The 19,779-nt window shown below is 39.5% G+C and overlaps 2 protein-coding genes across 6 annotated transcripts in view; both read right to left on the bottom strand.

The window, feature by feature from the left end:
- Positions 1 to 2,041, bottom strand: part of ZCCHC4 (zinc finger CCHC-type containing 4) — a 42,477-nt gene extending 40,436 nt beyond the window's left edge. Inside the window, exons 1-2 of one of the 5 annotated variants that reach the window (XR_004325331.1) lie at positions 1,802 to 2,041; positions 944 to 1,062 (exon numbers count right to left, since the gene is read on the bottom strand). Coding sequence is in view for 2 of the 5 variants with exons in the window: in XM_032495146.1 (XP_032351037.1) it covers positions 944 to 1,062; positions 1,802 to 1,991 (309 nt within the window). In the remaining 3 variants the exon portion in view is untranslated. The remainder of the gene's footprint in view (positions 1 to 943; positions 1,063 to 1,801) is intronic. The other 4 variants (XM_032495146.1, XM_032495138.1, XM_032495162.1 and 1 more) reach the window with 4 other exon arrangements.
- A 5,994-nt stretch (positions 2,042 to 8,035) lies between these two features.
- PI4K2B (phosphatidylinositol 4-kinase type 2 beta) overlaps positions 8,036 to 19,779 on the bottom strand; it is a 35,678-nt gene continuing 23,934 nt past the window's right edge. The window contains 1 exon segment of the mRNA XM_032495100.1: positions 8,036 to 13,753. Within this exon segment, the coding sequence (XP_032350991.1) occupies positions 13,580 to 13,753 (174 nt within the window). The 3' untranslated portion in view covers positions 8,036 to 13,579.

The following is a 19,779-nucleotide window of genomic DNA, read 5'->3' as shown; positions in this document are numbered from 1 at the left end:
ACATTCTGACATTGAGAAGCCAGAAATTCAAGCAGCTCAAAGTTGTAAACAAACATTCATTTCAGGGGAAAACAAAACAAAACATTAACCTGGGAAAATCCTAGAGCGGTTTGAAACAGTAACCAACTATTAAAGCACTGAGAGGTTAATCACACTTGGTGATTTTAACAAGTCTGCAGAAGAGGCGCATACAAGACTGTTTTCCAATAAACCTAACAAACCTGAAAATGTTCTAGTTAAAACTTTCAGAAACTTTAATTGGAGCTGAGTCCAAGAGGATACCAAGCTCATAACTATCTCTAAGTGCCTTCATCGGTCATCCAACAGCTGTATAAAGGATGTTCAATGCATACTATTATATATAAAACTGTTAAACAACAAGGTCCTAGTATATAGCACAGGGAACTATATTCAATATCTTGTAATAGACTATAATGAAAAGGACTAGATATATATACATGTGTAACTGAATCACTCTGCTGTATACCAGAAATTAACCTAACATTGTAAACCAACTATACTTCAATTTAAAAAATAAATAAATAAAAGGATGTCCAATGCAAATGTTCCCAAGAAAGTGTTTTTCTAAAACACTTCCTTGAATGACCATCACCTATACTCTTTTGGGAGAAATCTGTATTTGCAACTCCGTAATAACATCTCAGAAAGTCTTAAAGGGAACTCAGTCTTTGAGATAGTAGTTTAAGACATCAGTAATCAGAGTAAATTCAGAGCAAATATAAACACCAGTCTCTCCAGCCAAAAAACATGGTATCTTCATCTCTGAAAAGATTTATCTATACATTCTCAATAAAATATCACGCACATCAAAAATTTTAAAATAGGGAATTCTTCATTTCCATGAGAATTCCGTGTGCCCATAATAATTTGATTTTCCCCTGTTAAAAAAACATATATATATATAGCCAAAAAGTTTACATACCTTTTCATCTTCCCACTGAAAAAAATTACAATCTTTTCTATCTCTACAAGCTGAGCAGGCATAAAACCTCCGTGTTTCTTCTTTCCCTTGGTTCACCTTTACAAACAGAAGAGTGGGTCCTAGTTTTAGAATAGGAAAAAACATGTCAGTTCCTAGTTTCCACCGCCCTTAAATAAAATTGGTTTTAGTTTAATGCACAACTTATCATAATTAAATGTACTATTCTAAGTAATTTTTCCCCCTAAGGTCACGACATTCAGGCCCTGACTACTTAAGAAATTAAAAGTTTTCAAAACTGGTCTCTCCAGAAAGAAAATGCTATCGTCAGTTTAGTTGCGGTCCACATGGTGAACGGCCTGTGTCCTGACACAAGGAAGGGTCCAACAACTGAGAACTTTGAAACCTCTGCTCATCTATCCTTTCAGTGAAAATCTGAGCTTTATAGTTGTACATACCCTTTCTCCCCCAAGTTACAGAAAAATTGGGTCTGGTTTCTAAGCAAGAATTCATTCTATCTTGCTCCCTAATGTTTTTTTAATTGAAAAGATGGCAAAGCAACACATGAAATCTCCAAGTACTTGGCAATGGGAATTACTCAGTAACATGCATCCTGTTTGTCTAGCCTCTGCCTCGTCCCTTCAAAAAGATGTAATAGCTGTGGAGCCAAAACCACAACTGTGGGGACTTTCTACGACGGTTTCTTAAGTGGAAAACCACAACTTCCAGAGAAAGGCATCACACACGGTGGGGAAGAGAGGCAGATAAAAAATCCGGGAGTCCTAAAAGCCCATGGCACCTTCAGGCTAACCCACGCCCCTTGGCGCCTGACAGCCAGCCTGAGCCCAAACGCGGACCCACCGTGAGGGCACAGCGGGGCGGAGGTGGCGGGATCGGAGGGAAAAACCACCTCGACTCCTGAGCTCCCCTGGCGACCCGAGCTTCCCTTTTCCTCCACGGCTCCAAGCTGGTCCCTGGGGGCCGCCATCTTCCCGCCGCCGTCCCGAAAGCCTCGGTCCGAACCAACGAGGCTGAGACAGAGCGCCTCCATGACCCGCAGTGACTCACAGCGCCCCCGCGCTCCTAGGAGGATCTTCGGCCGCTGAGGCTGAGGCTACGCCTCTAAACCCTGTCCCAGGCAGGCCAGAGGCTGCCACCCAGGGGTCCCGGGCCAGAGGTGGAGTAGGCTGGGATGAGGTGGGGGCGGGGGACGACTCCCAGGCAACTCGTTGGACCCTGTACAATAAGCTCACCTATTTTCTGCCTCAGCCTTAGCACCTTAGCACCTGTCAGTACCCTCCTAGCGTTAGAGTTTAGCCGGGAGATGAGATGACCCTTCAGTAGAGCAAAGATTTGGTCTGGTTGTAAATATATGTATGTTTCATTGCATATGTTGGATCTTTGCTGAAGAGGTTATAAATATGAGCAATAATTTATGAATTTTTTATTTTATTGTCTAATAATGTTTTTAGTTTGTACAACAAAATCCTTGAGCAGAGAAAAGCTGGGAGACACGGCAGGACTGTCTGAGACAGACCCTTGCCACACTCCCATCTCACAGAGTATAACTGCAGATGCTACTAAAACATGTTCGAATTTGGCGCCTCCTCCCCAAAATAGCAATATCTGTCATCAAGCAGAGGGAGTGCTGGATTATACGAGAAAATGAACACAAGAGTTCTTTGTCAACAGTCAAATGGTATGTACATATCATCACTCTTTTACAGCTGTGTTCAAATATATAGAGGTGCTACACTATGGAAGAGAATTCCATTTATCCTGGATTACTCAATGCGGTAGAACCTGGGTGAGATTATAAAGAGGCAGATTATGGCAGGAAAAAAGAACACACTGTGGGGTTCCTAGAAGCAGAGCCCAGGTTGATTCTTACGCAAGTTTTTTGTTTGTTTGTTTTTTGGTTTTGTTTGTTTGTTTGTTTGTTTGTTTGTTTTGAAGGAGAAACCTGGAAGGAAGGAAGAGAAGCAGGAGAGTGAGGCAGAGACGTGGTTTCAGCTGGAGTCCAGCCTCAGCCTGATGCTCAGGGAGCTCGGGTGCACGACCAGCACAGTGGTGTTGCCTGCTTTACAGGGAGAGGCGGGGCTGTGGTACCCCATCATCAGTGTGTCCTAATCCCAGACTAAGCAGGAGTCCTTCTTGAGGGAATCAACTCAACTGGGAGGTTTATCTCCTATTCTTTCCCCCTGCTCCTTCCTGCTGTGGAAGGCAGGTACAAAGACTGAAGCTCCTGCAGCCATCTTGGACCTTGAGGTGAACTTGAGAGAAAGTAAGGAGAAACTGGACTGTCAAACTCAACTCCTTTCACGTGAGAGTAAACCCTTGTCTGTTTAAGCCACTTGTTTTTTGTGTTTTCTCTTACATGTAATCAAACTTAATTTTAATATACATTTTCTTTTAATGGCACTTCAGTTTTCAAAAACATGATTTGTACAAGCTAAAATCACGTACACTGTATGCTCTCCAGATTTGTAACTAAAATCACGCACACTGTATGCTGCTCCTCCCTTGAAAATGGAAGGATCAGAAGTTGAATCAACTGTTTTAAAAAATATTCTACCAATGTGCCTGGTGCTTAAATATATAAACATTTCATTTACATATCAGCTTACAGGAGCTGCTGTTACACATACCACACAGCTGAGGAAACAGGATCCCAGGTTAGGCTGTGCAGGGGAGAGGGGAGGAACGTTGGCTCTACAGTCAGATTGTCTTGGTTCTAATCCCACACCACCGCTTGCTAGACTAGGCAAGTTACTTAACCTTTCTGTGCCTCAGTTTCTCATTCTGTAAACAGAGGGATGATAATAATAGTACCCACCCTTTTAGGTACTGTTGGTTGGGAGGATTAAAAGAAGTAATCCACAGCGTGCACTTACCAGAGTGCCTGGAACATAGCAAGAAATTCATAAAGCTTAGCTATGAAAACGGCTCAGGGTTATAGCAGCGGTCAGATTTGAACCGAGATCCCTCCAACTCAATGCTCGTGCTCCCTCAACAATCTCCGCAGATAAGTCATCCAGGTCCTTGCTTCAGGGAAAGAGCATGCTGCCTACTCCTTCCCCTCTGTTCACCTCTTACTCCTATTTGCTTAATTAATAACCAGACCTCTCTTATGACTGCTTAGACATCACCTCCTCTGGGAGAGCCTTTCCTGAGCCCCAAGATTAGGTTAGATGCTCCTCTTATGGACGTCCTCCTGTAGCATCCTGACCATCCAGCACTGGTACCGCTCATCGCTGTACATGAGAATTGCCTGATTGCTGGTTTGTGCTTCCCTCTACACCGTAAGCCCTTTGAGAGCAAAGGTTGTGTATTATTCTTATATCCACGATGCTGGCACATAACAGACATTTAGTACATATTCACTGATTGAATGACAACTAAAATCAGACTCAGAAAATCTGAGAATATTTGAGCTGGAAGGAAGCACTGAGTCATCTCATCTAGTGATTCCAACAAGGGCTGTGCCACCTCCCAGGGGCACATTTTGAAAATGCCAGGAGGTGTTTTTGGTTGGCACAGGGGCTGGGAGGCACTATTGGAATTTGGAGGACAGGGGCTGTGTGCTAAGTGGTCTGTAAGTGTTAGGACAGTCCTGTGCAATGAAGAATTAATTACTCTAGGCTCTGCACAACTTTTCTAATCTGGAAAGACATTTTATGTAGATGAATAACCTGTTTATAGTTTTTAAATCTAGACTCTAACTTTTCACAAAGTAGTTACTTGCAGTTTTCATATATCTGAATATGACAGGTATGCAACCACTGTCTGTATTAAAGAGAAATTATACTGTGCGTTGTCCAGGAAAAAAAAAATTGTTCACCATTGTGGAAAACTCACGTGATCAACAGCAACATGGCTCATGTTCCTTGAATCCCCAGTACATCCCATCTGTATCCACCTTTAAAGCCGTTACCTTCATGATGATTGCATCTGTCAGCAGTTTCTTCACACATAATAAATCATTCTAAAACACGGTGGCTTAGAACACATCGTTCTCCCCCGCACATCTGTGGGTTAGCGAGGGGTTGGCGGATGCAGGCGGGGCTCAGCGGGGCAGTTCCGCTTGACGCCTGGTCAGCGGGGCTTTCTCCGAGCGTGAGTTGGGCTCAGGTCTGCTCCCTATATCTCATCATGGGCCCAGGCTGGAGGGGCAGCATGAGAATGGCAGGGACCCAGGTGGGCAAGGCCCCCTGCCCAGCGCATTTCACACCTTAGTTCAGCCTTGCCTGCTGCTATGCCACTTGGCCAGGGCAGACCACACTGGCAAGCCCAAGGTCTGGGGGGTGTGGGGGGGGAGGAAAAGAACACTCTCCCCACGGAGGTGGCGGGGAGACGGTGAATATTTGTGAGCAAAACCTAATCTACCTGAGTGATTCTACATGAATATCCGAATTTAGCTCTGATTTCAAAAAGTCATATATAAAGGAAAAAAAAAACAATTTTGTGTTACTTATCTTAAATCCAAGTGTATTCATGATCATGAAGGTAGGTGCATCTGACAGCTTCATTGTAATATAATAATGTGGTCATGCTGAGCATTCATATGTGAAATACATGTTTTATTGTAACTATCCTTTTATTTTAAAATATTTTGTGCATCTTAGTTGAAATGAGGTGTTTGGATAGATTACATTATTAATGGATTTCATTTTAAGAGACTCATGCGGGTTGGCAAAGTATTCTTTATGAGAAGAGGACAAAGGGGAAAATTTGGGACCCTGTGGCTAATTCAGTGTGCTTCAGTCTGGTGAAGGGGTCCCTGAGTCACGCACACCTCCCTTTGAGTCCTGCCCCTACCATTTACAAGTTAATTATGTAACTTCAGGCCAGTTGTTTAGCATTTCTGAGCCTTTCTCAGGTGTACGAAGAGGGTAATAATACCCATCGCTTCTGGTTGGCAGGAAGAATGAAATGAGATCACACGTGTGACATGCAGGATCCTGGCAGGAAACAGATGGTGCGCTCACGTTGGGTAATTGAAGAAAGTTTTGTGAGGGGACAGTTTACCAGAGTTAAGTTCAATTACCCAGGGAATGTGCATTCCCTGAGGGTGATTAACGGTAGGAAGTTATTTCCACCCCTAAGTCTACGGAGCCAAGGGGAAATAGAACTTACTGGAAATCCAAAGAGAATAATTTTACAGAAGGGGTCGGAGGGTATAGCTCAGTGGTAGAGTGCATGCTTAGCATGCCCGAGGTCCTGGGTTCAATCTCCAGTACCTCCACTAAATAAACAAACAAATTTAGTTACCCCCCTCAAAAGATGAATGGGAAACCATCCCAACAAACACATTTTAGAAAAAAAAAGGAGCAGTGTCCTAACAGCTACATGGCAGAGTAAGAACTTTATAAGTTGTAGCACTGTTAGCTAAGTAAGTAAACACACACACCTGCACATACATACGTATACATATACATACACGCACAGATACATTAACTGGAAACACAAATAACCTCCCCAAAGTATGACTAGAACCTCCACTAGAGTCTACTTGATCTTGCAGGGAAGGAAGAAAATTCTCCTTCCTCTACCCATCTTGGGTTCTCCAACTGAAGCCCTACAAAAAATAAAACTAACAAGCAGACATTTATAAACGTGTATCAGGCATGCACGTGGGAGCACTCGGAGGGGGGCACCTCAAAGAGGTGTTAGAACCTGCACTTATACAGCATCTTGATAGGAGAACAGCACATTTTTAGAGACATGACAAAACATGAAAAGGACTTTGAGCTCCTGTGAGGGACAAATTTGGGGAAGGCAAGGATATGGGGAAACTAAAGGTAAATAAGGGTCTAGAATCGAAACTAGGGATTAACTTCTGTTCTTCTTGGTACAGAGGGAAGTTGGGGGTGGGGGAATGGGGATATCTTTACAGATTACGTCTTGCTTTTTAGGCAGATAAGGGGAGGGCAGAGAGCTTTTCTTACATCTGCTGATTCTCAATTGCCATTATCTCCAAATCATTCTTGTGCCCAACTGGCATATTTGGGAGTGGCGTAGTCTGCTGCCTTTTCATCTCTTCATTCAGAGTCAAAGGCTTTTTCTACCGTGTTCCTCCGTAGATTATTTCAAATTTCCACGTCAGCGATGACAACTTGCCCTCTCTGGGCCACAGACTTTCGAAACTTAAGGGTAGTAGTAATGTTTGCCCCCCCCCAAACATATTAAGGAGGATGCTGTCCTCGCGGATGAGCAGCATTTAAGCTAGAGAGTCAGGGACTCCTTCATTTCCAACTCACCGACAGCACGGAGAGCAAGTGTAGCTGGATGGTGAATTGCTTAGAAACTGTACCAGAGCAGCGGTGACCTCAGTTTAAACCAGTGCCTGGGTTTAAAGGCAGTTTCTGATTGCCTATAAGCGCTGCAATTTAAAACAAACACGTGAAAGTTAGAACAGATTTCTGGATTGTTCCCAACGCCACACCGAGATTAAAGGAGATTATATTTACCCTGACAGGCATCTGGGCATAAGCATCACCGAATCTGGTTAAACCAGTTCCTGCAGCCAGGGGATCAGCCCTAAATGTTTATTCAACTTTATGACTCTTGGGGAAGACAAGGCTACCCGATTTTTCCACTGTTTCTGAAAGCCTCAGTAGTTCCAGAAGCCTTCACTGTCAGGTGGAAATTGTGTAATCAGAGCTGAGGCGCAGCCAGGGTTCCTGGAGTCAGAGGAAAAATAAACACATCTCTTTGCATACAGAGTAGATTAGCTGCTTCTTTTTGATATCACATGCTTTCAATTTTCAGCTCTAAAAAAAAAAACACAAGGCGACCTGCAGAGGCCCCAGCCACCGACTGCCAGATTAGCATTTCACTGGCTGGAACTGGATGTCAGGATTCTGAACAAATACCTTTTGAAATGTCACTTAGTTTCTCAGGGACTCAGGTTTGGATAAATCTCTTACTATTACCCAGTGACCTCAGGTGCCTTTTCTTCTCAAAGCCAGATCAACCCCTCGGGTGTCACACAACAGAAAACTTTAAAATAGCCTTTGATTCCAAATCTGGCACCCTGCTCCGGGAAAGATGATATCCAATCTAGAAATTTATGCAATAATCCAAACCCATAAGCACAGATGTACGCTTTATTTCATCATCTAAAACCAAAACTCCCAAAGCGCCATTAATACACATAGACAGCTGCTTGGATAGAAGCTGAATCTGTAACTAACAGAATTTGTACCGCACTTTTCACAAAATACATACACGTTATTTCGCCCCTGTCATAAACCTCTGAAGCTGGCATTATCACGTATTTTACACGTGGAGAGAAGGCTAGTCTGGGAGGTTGCAAGATCCGCCCAAGGACATGGAGAGGGGCAGAGTCAGGACTTAAATACAGGTCTACTGCAAATACTACTTAAATACAGGTCTACTCAAACTCTTAGTCAAAAGAGAATTTTGACCCACCTTCTATTTATTAAAAATAAGCAATATTAGGACATAAGTAAATTTATAGCCAAAAGTGACATCTGTTGTCTTACTTAGTGCTAGAACAGAAACTTTAAAGCTTAAGGATTTATTTCCTCAAAGAACTCCTTACATGGATTCTGAAGCAGGTTAAAATCTACTGGATAAAATGATTAATAATGCAACTTGCTTAGACAAATGTATTTTTGTTACATGCTTTCACAGTTCAAGCCGTGGTTCCACTTAACACTTAGCGACCTTCTCAGCACTGAGTGAAAGCACAATTGCTCGCAATGAAGGAAAGCTCGCAGGAGTCAAACATGACTTTGTTCCAAGTTAAGTGTTTTGTTCCTGAGACTTCGTGCTTAATTACTACCATCTAGGACAATAATCTTTTGATATTGTGACAAATTAGTACATTTGCTTGATGGAAACCAACTCATCATCATCATCATCAAGGAGGCCTAATTAAGAAAAACTCACTGATGAAAAACGTGGGACAAGAATTAGGTTTTCAAAGAAATGCGGGTGATCTAACCACACTCTGTAAATGAGGATATTTTCTGATTTTGTGAAGAGATTTCCTGCTGCCACAATTCTCTGGCTTTTTGGGGACTTCCTCCTCTACCATGATGAATTCTTCAATAAAAATTAAATCTCTCTTATCTGACTTCTGCTATAAACACAATATGAAGTAGGTATGAAATATTCTTGCCAAAAATGTTTAACCTGAAACTGTTCAAGCTTTTAGATCTCACTCCCAGTTTATAGGAAATACAGGGGATAGAGGATGAAATTGAATACTAAGAAGTCTTATGAGACAAATCCAGAATGGCGGATATCCCCAGGGTTAATGTCACGGGAAAAGTGAAGGAACTGTCCCAAATTAAAAGATAGAACAAACAAATGCAATGTATAAAACTTGGTTGAATCTCAACTCAGAGTGGTATAGCTGTAAAATATATATTTGGTGAAAAACAGAAGATATTTGAAAATGGTTTATATAAGTAGGGTTTTTTGTTAATTTTCTTAAGAGAGACGATTCTGTGGTAAGTAGAATGACCTTATCCCCTCCTCTCTTTCAATGCAGCCTCTCAACATGGCTAGCCTGGGCGTCCTCACAGCATGGTGGACTCTGGATAGCTGGACTTCTTACTTGGCAGCTGACTTCCCAGGCTGAGTGGGGGCTACCAGGCTTCTTAAAGGCTAAGCCCCAAAATAGCATCACTGCACGTTCATTACATTCTGATGGTCAAAGCCAGCTGCAAGGCCAGCCCAGACTGAAAAGGGCAAGAGGTGGATTCCACTTCCTGATAGGTGGAAAAGTACATGCTTACAAAGAGGGAAGGAAGTGAGGACAACCATTTTTGGAGACCAGTTACTCCCTTTCCTCCAAAGAACAGATTAAATATATTAAGAGGTTGAATGAAAGCCACACACTCCACAATGCAACAGGAATCTAGATATTGAAAATATGCTTCTATTATACATAAGAAAAATGTTGAGAGCTCACGTCAAAGTCAGTGAAGCATTTTGTTTACAAAGCATTTAGTTTCCCTTCCCTGTGTGCAAGGAATTTACAGTCTAAGAGGCAAAGGTAGAAATGTGCACACATGAAGATTAAGACATTATTCCCTAGAAAATACTTTATTTTGATCTGTTATCATTTCCCGGTTTTCCTTCTGCCTTGGAGCAGTATCTAAAGAGCGAATCCAAGACCTAAATTGTATTTTACTGATTTTTGTATTCCTACTGCCTTTTGGAGAATCTGGCATGCAATGAGTACTCAGCAAATGTTCGTTGAACTCAGTGAGTGATTTATATCCGTCACACAAACTGTTGTCCATTCAGGAGCTGGGATTTTAGGAAACAATAAAGGGCTAAAGCAAACTCATGTATTTGCCGTGACTGAGGAATGGGCTGTTCCAGTACATGACTATGTGGAACAGAACCAAGAGCCCAGTAGTAAGCAAGACATTTATCTCAGTTATCAAAAGAATTATGACAAATCCAGGTTGAAAGGTCCTACACGTTAAGAAGAATGCCTCTCAGGCCTCACTACAGGAAATATTTACAGATGGGTGTTCCTATTACTTCAGCCTTCCATCTGGGATAAGACCAGGAGGTGGCTGGGACTGCAGTAATGGCTGAGGTAGAGGCTGGTCCTGGTCACATTCAGGGAGAGTAATGCATCTGGGGGTGCTTAAAAGCCTTTTCTTTCGGGTAGTGTTTTGGTCTGAATTGTGTCCCCGTCCAAAATTCATATGCCGAAGCCCTAACCCCCATGCGACTGTATTTGGAGATACAGCCTTTAAAAAAAGGTTGGTGAAGATGGAATCACTGTGATTTCTCTTTTGCTATCCTAGCTGCTTGATGGGGACTAGGGATTAAAAAAACTATCCACTGCTGCTGCCATCCAGCCTCCTATGATTGGTTTTTGATTTTTTGTTTTAAAATGGTTTGTATTTTTATATTTACACTATAATGCTCAGGATAGGCCTACAGCAAGTTTTAACAAATAAATGCAAAAAATGTTAGTGACTAAACACAAGCACCTGTTTCTTGCTCACGTCACAGTCCAGCGCAGTCAGCGCGCTCTCCTGGTACGTTTCCAAGAAGTGACTCATGTGCTCTGGCTGCTTCCACTTTGCAAGTTCTTTGTTTATAGCCAAATGGGAAGGCAAGAGAGTGGCCAACCATGACCACTGGTTGTGATGCAGTGAGTTTTACTGCCAGGTCTGGAAGTCACGTAGATCCCTTATCCCCACATCTCACTGGCCAGAACACAGTCACGTGGAACCAAACTAACCACATGAGAGGCTTGGAAACAGAGGGACAACACGGGAGAATCTTCCCACAACTCTACAGCTGCCCGAGAAACTTTGGGAAAGAAGGTCGACTGTAAAACATAAAATGCTGCCTGTCCCTTCATGTATCTGTGGAAGGATTTAAGATATAATCTGATCAAAGAACTGGTCACTGTTGTTTTTAATAAGGTTTTAATTCCTTTAGTACAAAACTTCAAATTAAAAAAAATTTTCCTGAATCAAATTGTTTTCAGAACTGCAAAAACATGTTTCCAGAGTCGTCAACTGTTGACAAATTTGGGGGAGAATAAGGCAGCATATATTTAAATAAGAATTAAAATGTCTCTAATTATAAAGATTCCAGTTAACCATGTCTTTTGGAATGACCAAGAATTAAACTATACTAATACATGAAGTAAGAAAATGGTGGTTTGGCATCATTTATAAACATAAATGTGTTCACAAGCATTCTAAATATTCCATAGACATACTTCAGGAGAAGTCTAATCTTAAGACAGTTATTTTTATTACCTTTAGTCTACCATGTTTGACACTATAAATATACTCGCTGAAAAAATTAACCCAATATTTAAATAAGAATGAAGCTCATGAAAATTTACGAAATATAAGCAATGTACTCTGACTTGTAATCACATCTTAAATATTTCAACTTTACCCTTTTGGCCTGGTCAGGCCATTTAAAAATATTTCCACACTATTTTAATTTTAGGATATAAAACAGAAGCAACTCACTAAGTTTCCACTATAAAAATTAATATAGCAATCCTCAAAATACTGAAAAAAACTGATGAAAGCAGTACCCACATCATAACAACTTATTTCAATAAGAATACACCCTCAAAAGGCACGTTTTAATTACTAGTATTCATCTAAAGATAGTAGCTTGAGTTTTGAATTTCCAGTCCATTTTCCATCATCTCAACATTAAGAGCACGGAGAGTCAGGGAGGGAGGCGAGCACGGCGTCTGGCGGACGTCTACCAGGACAGTGTTCTCACGCATCACATCCACGAAGGCCAGGGGAAAGGCGTGAGGGGAGAGATGACGGCACATCTGACTTCCATCCTAATTTCAACTTCAGGAAATACTTTCTACACAAAAATAACTTTAAAAATTACAGGACAGAATGCTTAAAAAACAAAAGGCCAAATTGCCCAGTTTAGTACATGGGGTGATGTTATTTCTTTGAAGCGGAGAAGAGAATGAAGCTTCTTTGGGATCAAATCTTCACACTGGGCTCATCTCAACTTAAATCACTTGATGAGTTAAAAGTGCTACAGATACCCAGGATGTCAGACATACTGATACTCAAAATCAAATTAAAATGATTTTATAGTTAGCTCTGTCATGTTCCCCTTTGATTGGGGCTGATACTCTAAAAGGTGACTGTAATTATAATAACATCAGTAATTTCAAGTACCCTACAATACTACTATTATTTTTAAGAGGTTATGTCCTAGGACTCCAAAAATGCAATCCAATATACGGTTTGAGTTACGGTTTACCTTTCAGTGAAGTTGAACGCTAACGGAAATACTAAGTTGAATCAGTCAGTACTCTGAGGTACTAACTGACTCTGCATGAGGTACTGATTCCATGCAAGAAACAGAAGGGAATTTTTAACGATATTTTGGAATTTCAAAATATTAGGGATCTATCTTAATTTCATATTATTCCCCTCAAGTCTGTTTAGTGTTTCTATTTTTTTTTTAGAAAGGGAGATAACCTTAAGATTTTTTCCCTCACTATAACAAACTAATTGACCAAAAATACTTTGAAGTACAAAAAAGAGAAAATGGTCATCTGTAACTTAAACAAAATGTAATTTTCTGGTCCCTAATAATGGTTACTTTAAGAGCATTTATTCAAGTTCTAAAATAGCAGCTTTTAAAATTAAGGCAACATTGCTTTATTCTTACCTATTTTTCTATTAACTACTCTATTAAAGTTTCTAAGAGCAGTTTCAACCTGAAAGGCCTTATATAATGTAAGACGAGTTAACATGAACATTCTTCTCAGTGTTTAAAAGGTACATAAAAAGTTACTGTATTCAAAGTCAACACACACCTCATTTTTTGGTTTGGGATTCTAAAGTAATTACAGTCGTTTCAGAATGTGTAAACTATGAAATCACCTCTTCAACTAACATCAACAACATAAAATACAATTTTTCTACAAAAATATGATGTAAGAGATACATCACTTCTTCCCTGAAATAGAAATTTAATATTTGGACAAAGAAACTGTAAACTTTGAGTACTGTTAAAATGTATTATATGAGGTTTTGGCAACTGGAGCTCTTAACAGAGATCACACCACTGTCATGTTTTAACAACATGAAAATGCCAAATAGTTTGTTTTTCTCACTCGTGCATCTGCTACCAGGAGGAAAAGAATGGCTTCCTGCAGTGGACAGTCTGCGTGAATGAGTTGCTGAGGTGCACAATCCGGCCTTGACTTCCACCTTGACTGCGTTCCACAATCACACAAGGCATCTGTACCAGCTGGACAGGGCTCTTCCCGTCTCTCAGTGCCTGAGTAAGATTTAAGATCTGTGCAAAGAAGAGATTTTCACCAGCTCAAAAAAGATCAAAACATTCGGTTCACTGACATTATTTTAACCATTGTTTCATAATTGTAATTTTTATTTCATCCATTTATGCCCAGTAGAGACTGTGATGAGGAGTAACTGCTACAAATATCTATTATGTGAATGTGTATGCTTATACATACACAAACACATAAACACACAAATGCACAAACTTAGAATTAATGATTTTTGCCAGCTGGTAACTTTGCAGTATTTTAGAATGCACGTATATCCAGGAGCATTGGGGTTAGAGATGGAATAAAGTGACTGGTTCCACACAGTACTCTATTTGACACTGGATCCAACAAATACTGGTCTAAAAAGTTTGGTTTTAACTAAATACCTGCCTTACCCACTTATTCAACAAATATATTTATTGCATACTTACTACGTGCTAGGCTCTGTTCTAAGTGCTGGAGATATAACAGCAAAACAAACAAAAAAAGAAACAAATTCTGTGCCTTCACTGAGCTCACATTTTAGCAGGGGAGGAGTCAATAAACATCATGAACAAGTCAACTGTACCATGTATTAGAAGGAAAAAGTGCTATGGGAAAGCACGATGCAGGGCAAACGGGTTAAGAGAATTTGGGAAGGTAGCATTTGAAATAAAGTTTTATTTAAGAGTTTACTCTTAAAAATAAATAAAACTAGGAATAGTAAAATGCATTACCTTCCATGTTTAAATACACTATTGGAATTGCTACTTGCACATGTAAATAAGGTTATGAAACTCAATGCACAGCTTACAGCCTACTCTGTTTAAATAAAAATTTAATAATCCATTTTCTTTTTTTCCCCTGCATATCAAGTAGAAAATTCCCTTAGTTGTATACTTTAGAAATAAGGTCTCCTTTAGGTTTCTGAAAGTTATCTTATATACAGATGGTGGGCATATTACTAGTTATTGTAAAGACCATTTAATAGTGATAAGCATAAAGATTTCAACACAGAGCCAAAAAAATAAACTTTGTAACATTTTGAATAGTGTCAACTAGATGGTTTAGGTCCTGGAAGATCTGAAGTATTTAACACATCAGGGAAATAAACCTTCACTAGCAATAGTAGTTACTCATTGTATTTATGTTTTAAGATCACTTAATTTAAGTTCTTCCTTTAAAATCTTCTAGGCTGGTTGCATTTGGATAACAAGACAAAAATAACTTATAAAATTTACATTTATAAGCATTGCTTTTGCCATGAAAATAAAATGTGGGTACCACTATGGCTAAGGAATGAAATATTCTGGTTGGTCTCCTCTTTTGATTTTAAAAATTCTATTCTAAATATGTTAGTATAAACATACTAATTTAACTAATATCCAACATTTTCCTAACTCTAAAAATAACACATGACTGTTGTAGAGAATCTAGAAAACAAATGGTACAAAGAAAATGAAACACGATTAAAATTTTTCAAATATATAATAGCAAAAATTATTCAGTCTTAATACTACCCTAAAAATTAATATTTCTTTGGAAATTGATGAGATACTTGATAATCTTGCATTTACTTACTAAAGAAACACTGACTAGCATGCACTGTTGGGGAGGGGAGAAGAGTGAATAGGAGGGAAGAAAACCATCTGAGCTCATAAAGTACTCACATTCTAGAAACAAACAGCCACACGAACAAACAGCTGGAGTGGAGAGTGACAGATACTTCAGCAACAGTGGATCTATGCTCTGACTGTAAAATCTGATCCCCTTCTGTACATACTGCCCATTTTTTCATTTCTCAGAGAATAAATACGTTACTATATATTTAAATCAAAGAAGATTATTTTTAGAAATAGACAAAACACTGCAGGCAAGGAGAAACACTTCAGAATTCTCCATCAATGCCACGTTTGATTACGTGGTAGGGATGTGACACTTAGGTTGAGGGCAGATGGTGTGAGCTCACAGACTTCTGCATGTAGACTTTGCTTTCCTCTAGACTGGTTCACTGGTCCGCAAATTTTAGTGGGCATGAAAATTACTGAACTAGCTACATAGAACTACATATATTTTAATTTCTTGTTGGTTTTAAGCTATTTTTCAATAGTACTACACCCAATGTGCTGTTTTAACATCAGATTTCTGAATGAAATGTGACCCTGGTACTCCCAGGGTGTGCTGTGGAAATCAGAATTCCCTGAGCGGCGGGAGGAGCCTAGGAACACAGAGGTGGAGCTTGAAGGAAAAATACCGTTCTCCTGACGAAGAGGAAAAGGCACTGAGGGGAGATAACAGTGCACACAAGGGCCCCACAGGGCAAGGGGAAATGGGACAGGACAGTGACAAATGGCTAGGCTTAGGGGAGGCTGCCAATGAGGGGTAAAGGCAGGTGTGGTGGATGGAGGCAGATTGTGACGGTAGAATGCTCAAAGTCGGGAAATGAGCCTGCACCTAGTGTGAATCAAGGGAGCTTTAAATCACTAAAGAGGCGATCATATGTGCTTTTAAAGAGATGGTTCTAGTCTAATGTGGAAGAAGGACGGGCAAACAGGTAAGGATATAAGGACACCACTTAGCAGATCATTAAGTTCAGAGAAGAGCTGATAAGGGCTCCAGGCAGAGGCAATGCCACACGTGCCATTTAGCCAGACTCCCTTATTAAACAGATACAACATGTTAACCCTTTTGAGCCTACTTATAAAATGCAGATAACTATGTAGAGATGTTATGAGGATAAATAATAACAAACTTAAAAATACCTAATAAAGAATCCAGTACTCAGGAAGTATAAAAGTGTTAGTTTCATTTTTTTTTAACATCAGTTTTTATTGAATATTCAAATGAGCTTCTGGTTAAAACCACTGAATACAAGTTCACTGTGGATTAATAAAACTATTATTTCTGCCATTTTTTCAGATCATGTGTGAAATACATCTCATATAAATAAGTACCTTCTGAGGTCCCGTGTTCCAAACAGGCACAGGCAGAGTAAAATGAATGCTCTTACTGAACCTGTCCATGATCCTACTGCTACTTAATGTAAAATTCACAATCTTTAAATTAGTAAACATCACTAGTCAAGTTTTAAAAGAAATGCCTTCACACTAGTTCCTAATTCCCGTCTTCATCGTTATATGAAGAATCAGAACGTGTCATTGATTATGTATGCAAAACTAAAAACTTCCCATAAACTAGGGCAAAAGACTTGGTTGTACAAGCACAAATCATGACGGTAATTGGCAAAATTAGAAGGGAGAAGGATTCGAGGGATAATTATAAACGATAGAAATAACACAAGTATTTTGACTCAATTAAGGAATTGGCTAAATAATGAATTCCGTTGCTTAAAACACGGGTTATTTGTTTTTGTTTGTTAAGCTTCCGTTTCAAATACTGATTTTTTACTTTAGAATATAAAATAATACGTGATTTTTCAGACTAGCTTTTCTTCTTTTTAAAGGCTAAAACCAGAGAGTTACACAATCATGTACATGGTTAGGGTACCTTATTCTTTTTGGCTATCAGAAAGGTCAAAACCAAATTAAAATAAAAAACCAAAACAAAATCAAAACACATAGCCAAGGTACTATTTTATTTTTTATTTCTCCAGATCCTGATCCTGTCAGTTTTATATTCTATTACACCCATTTGTACAATACCTTATTCCTTTGTAGATGAGACAGGATATGAATAAATAAACCTTAAACAGCAGATAGCCACTGGTGTATCTTTGTAATAGACCTCAGAACTGGAGCATCCCCGTACCTTTTCAATAAGCATCTTAAAATTTAAATTTAAATTCCTCATGTACTAACCTTAATCGACAATTAAAGCTTATAAAATTATTTACAGCTTTTATTTTTAAAAAACAAATATTCCTAAGGTAAAGATACACCTTTAGGGATATGAGAATTCCAGAAGATGGAGCATACCGCTAAAGTCAAGCCAATTTGTTTCAAGCAAAAATGTCGGCTTAGGGCATAATTATCTATGCCTGAAAATTTAACTCAAATATAGTTTAGGGTAGTAACCCTCAACAACACAATTACAGTCATCCAGCATCTGAGCCCCTCGTTCATGCCTGAATTACTGAAAACACCTCCTCACGAGGCTCCGTGGCTCTAGACACGTGTGCTGAGCCAATCCGCACCCTACTGTCCAGTCTGCAGTGGTTCTTTGTTGGGTTAGGGATACCTTTTGCTGAGCTATAAATTCTATTGCCCACTCCATGTCCAAAAAGTACACATAAACAGAATTTAGCACAAAATTTCAGGGAGTTTGCAGAGGAAACCCAGGGTAAGGTCTCCTCTCCAAAAATGTCAGTCTTATCACAACTCCCCCCTTTAAAAGACATTCTGATTCCTTTTTTATTATACACAATACATAAGCAGCTATACATACCATTAGTTATTATATATTTTTTAACATAATATGTTCTGGAGATCTCTCCATACTAGTAAATAGAAAACTTTGTCATTATCACAACTTTTGAAATTGATGTATAGTTGATTTACAATATTGCATTAGTTTCAAGTGTGCAGCATAGTGATTCAGTTTTTTTTTCTTGCAGATTATATTCCATTATAGGTTATTATAAGATATTGGGTATAATTCCCTGTGCTATATAGTAAATCCTTGTTATCTATTTTATGTACAGTAGTTTCTATCTGTTAATCCCCAAATCCTAATTTGTTCCTCCCCTTTCCCTTTCCCCTTTGGTAACTATAAATTTGTTTACTGTGTCTCGGTCTCTGTTTTGTATATAGATTCATTTGTATTTTTTAGATACAAGTGGTATCACACAGTATTTGTCTTTCTCTGTCTGACTTATTTCACTAAGTCTAATATTCTCTAGGTCCATCCATACTGCTGCAAATGGCAATATTTCAGTTTTTTATGGCTGAGTAATATTCCTCTGTGTGTGTTTGTGTCTGTGTGTATGTGTGTGTGTCTCTGTGTGTATCTCACAACTTCTTAAGTCAATCGTCTGCTGATGGGCACTTGGATTATCACAACTCTTTTTTGGTGGGGGGTAGTTAGGTTTATTTATTTCTTTATTTACTGGAGGTACTGGGGATTGAACCCAGGACCTCATGCATGCTAAGCGCGCACTCTACCACTGAGCTTTACCCTCCCCCATCACAACTCTTTTCTATGCTAGCTCTCTAACCGCTCCAGTCCCTTCTCTGTGGAGTCTGTACTCTGGCAGTTAGGGCCCTCCATCACCTGACTCTAGCTTGCTTCTCCAGTCATTTCACTTAAAACTTATGATTATTTAAAACTTATGACTCCAGCAGAGTGCTGTGTAAGTGCACAGAGCACAGAGAGGTGAACAAGCTAACAATCTGCCCCTTTTCCCTGACTCCTGACCTCCTCACTGGAGAAAGAGCTCCCTGAGGGGAGAAACTCGGTTTCACTCACTGCTTCATCTCAGTCACTAGCACAGTTTCTGGCACTGGTTCTTTCAATAAATATTTGATGAATGAATGATTATCTAATTTAATTTTATATATTTGTTAATGCTACATAATACACAGTGCAAAAACTAGACTTGTCTTCTTTGCCACATGTTTGTAGCAAATAGCTACCTTAAAAGAAATGCATGTTTTAGGAAGAAAAAATGAATTAGTAAGTCACTAAGAAGACCATGTTTGCACTACAGTTTATTTTCATTTCCAGTCTTCCTTTTGGAATCTAAATACTATTAATAGAGTAGAAGAACCAGATGTCACCTGTAGGTCAGGCCAGCCTGCAGGTCCACACCAGCAGATGGAATTAATACCTTGTATTTCTAATTACAGGAGGTGAGAAGGGGTGAGAGGACTGAGTTACAAACAGCACTTTGATGTCCCAATTAGTGCTCAACTTTGCTGACACGGTTATTTACTGATTGCTCTAACAAAGGCCAAGCCATGAGGAAAATAGTCAACAAGAAACAGAACTTGGTATTGAAACATTCAAGCAAATGGATTTGAGGAGAAAAAAGATACTAATGCCCAGGAAAAGTTATCAAAATGAGGACAAAGAATTCACAGTAGGAGCAAACTGG

The sequence above is a fragment of the Camelus ferus genome, chromosome 2 (assembly GCF_009834535.1).
Source record: "Camelus ferus isolate YT-003-E chromosome 2, BCGSAC_Cfer_1.0, whole genome shotgun sequence".
NCBI lineage: Eukaryota > Metazoa > Chordata > Mammalia > Artiodactyla > Camelidae > Camelus > Camelus ferus.
This window is presented reverse-complemented; position numbering and strand designations above follow the sequence as displayed.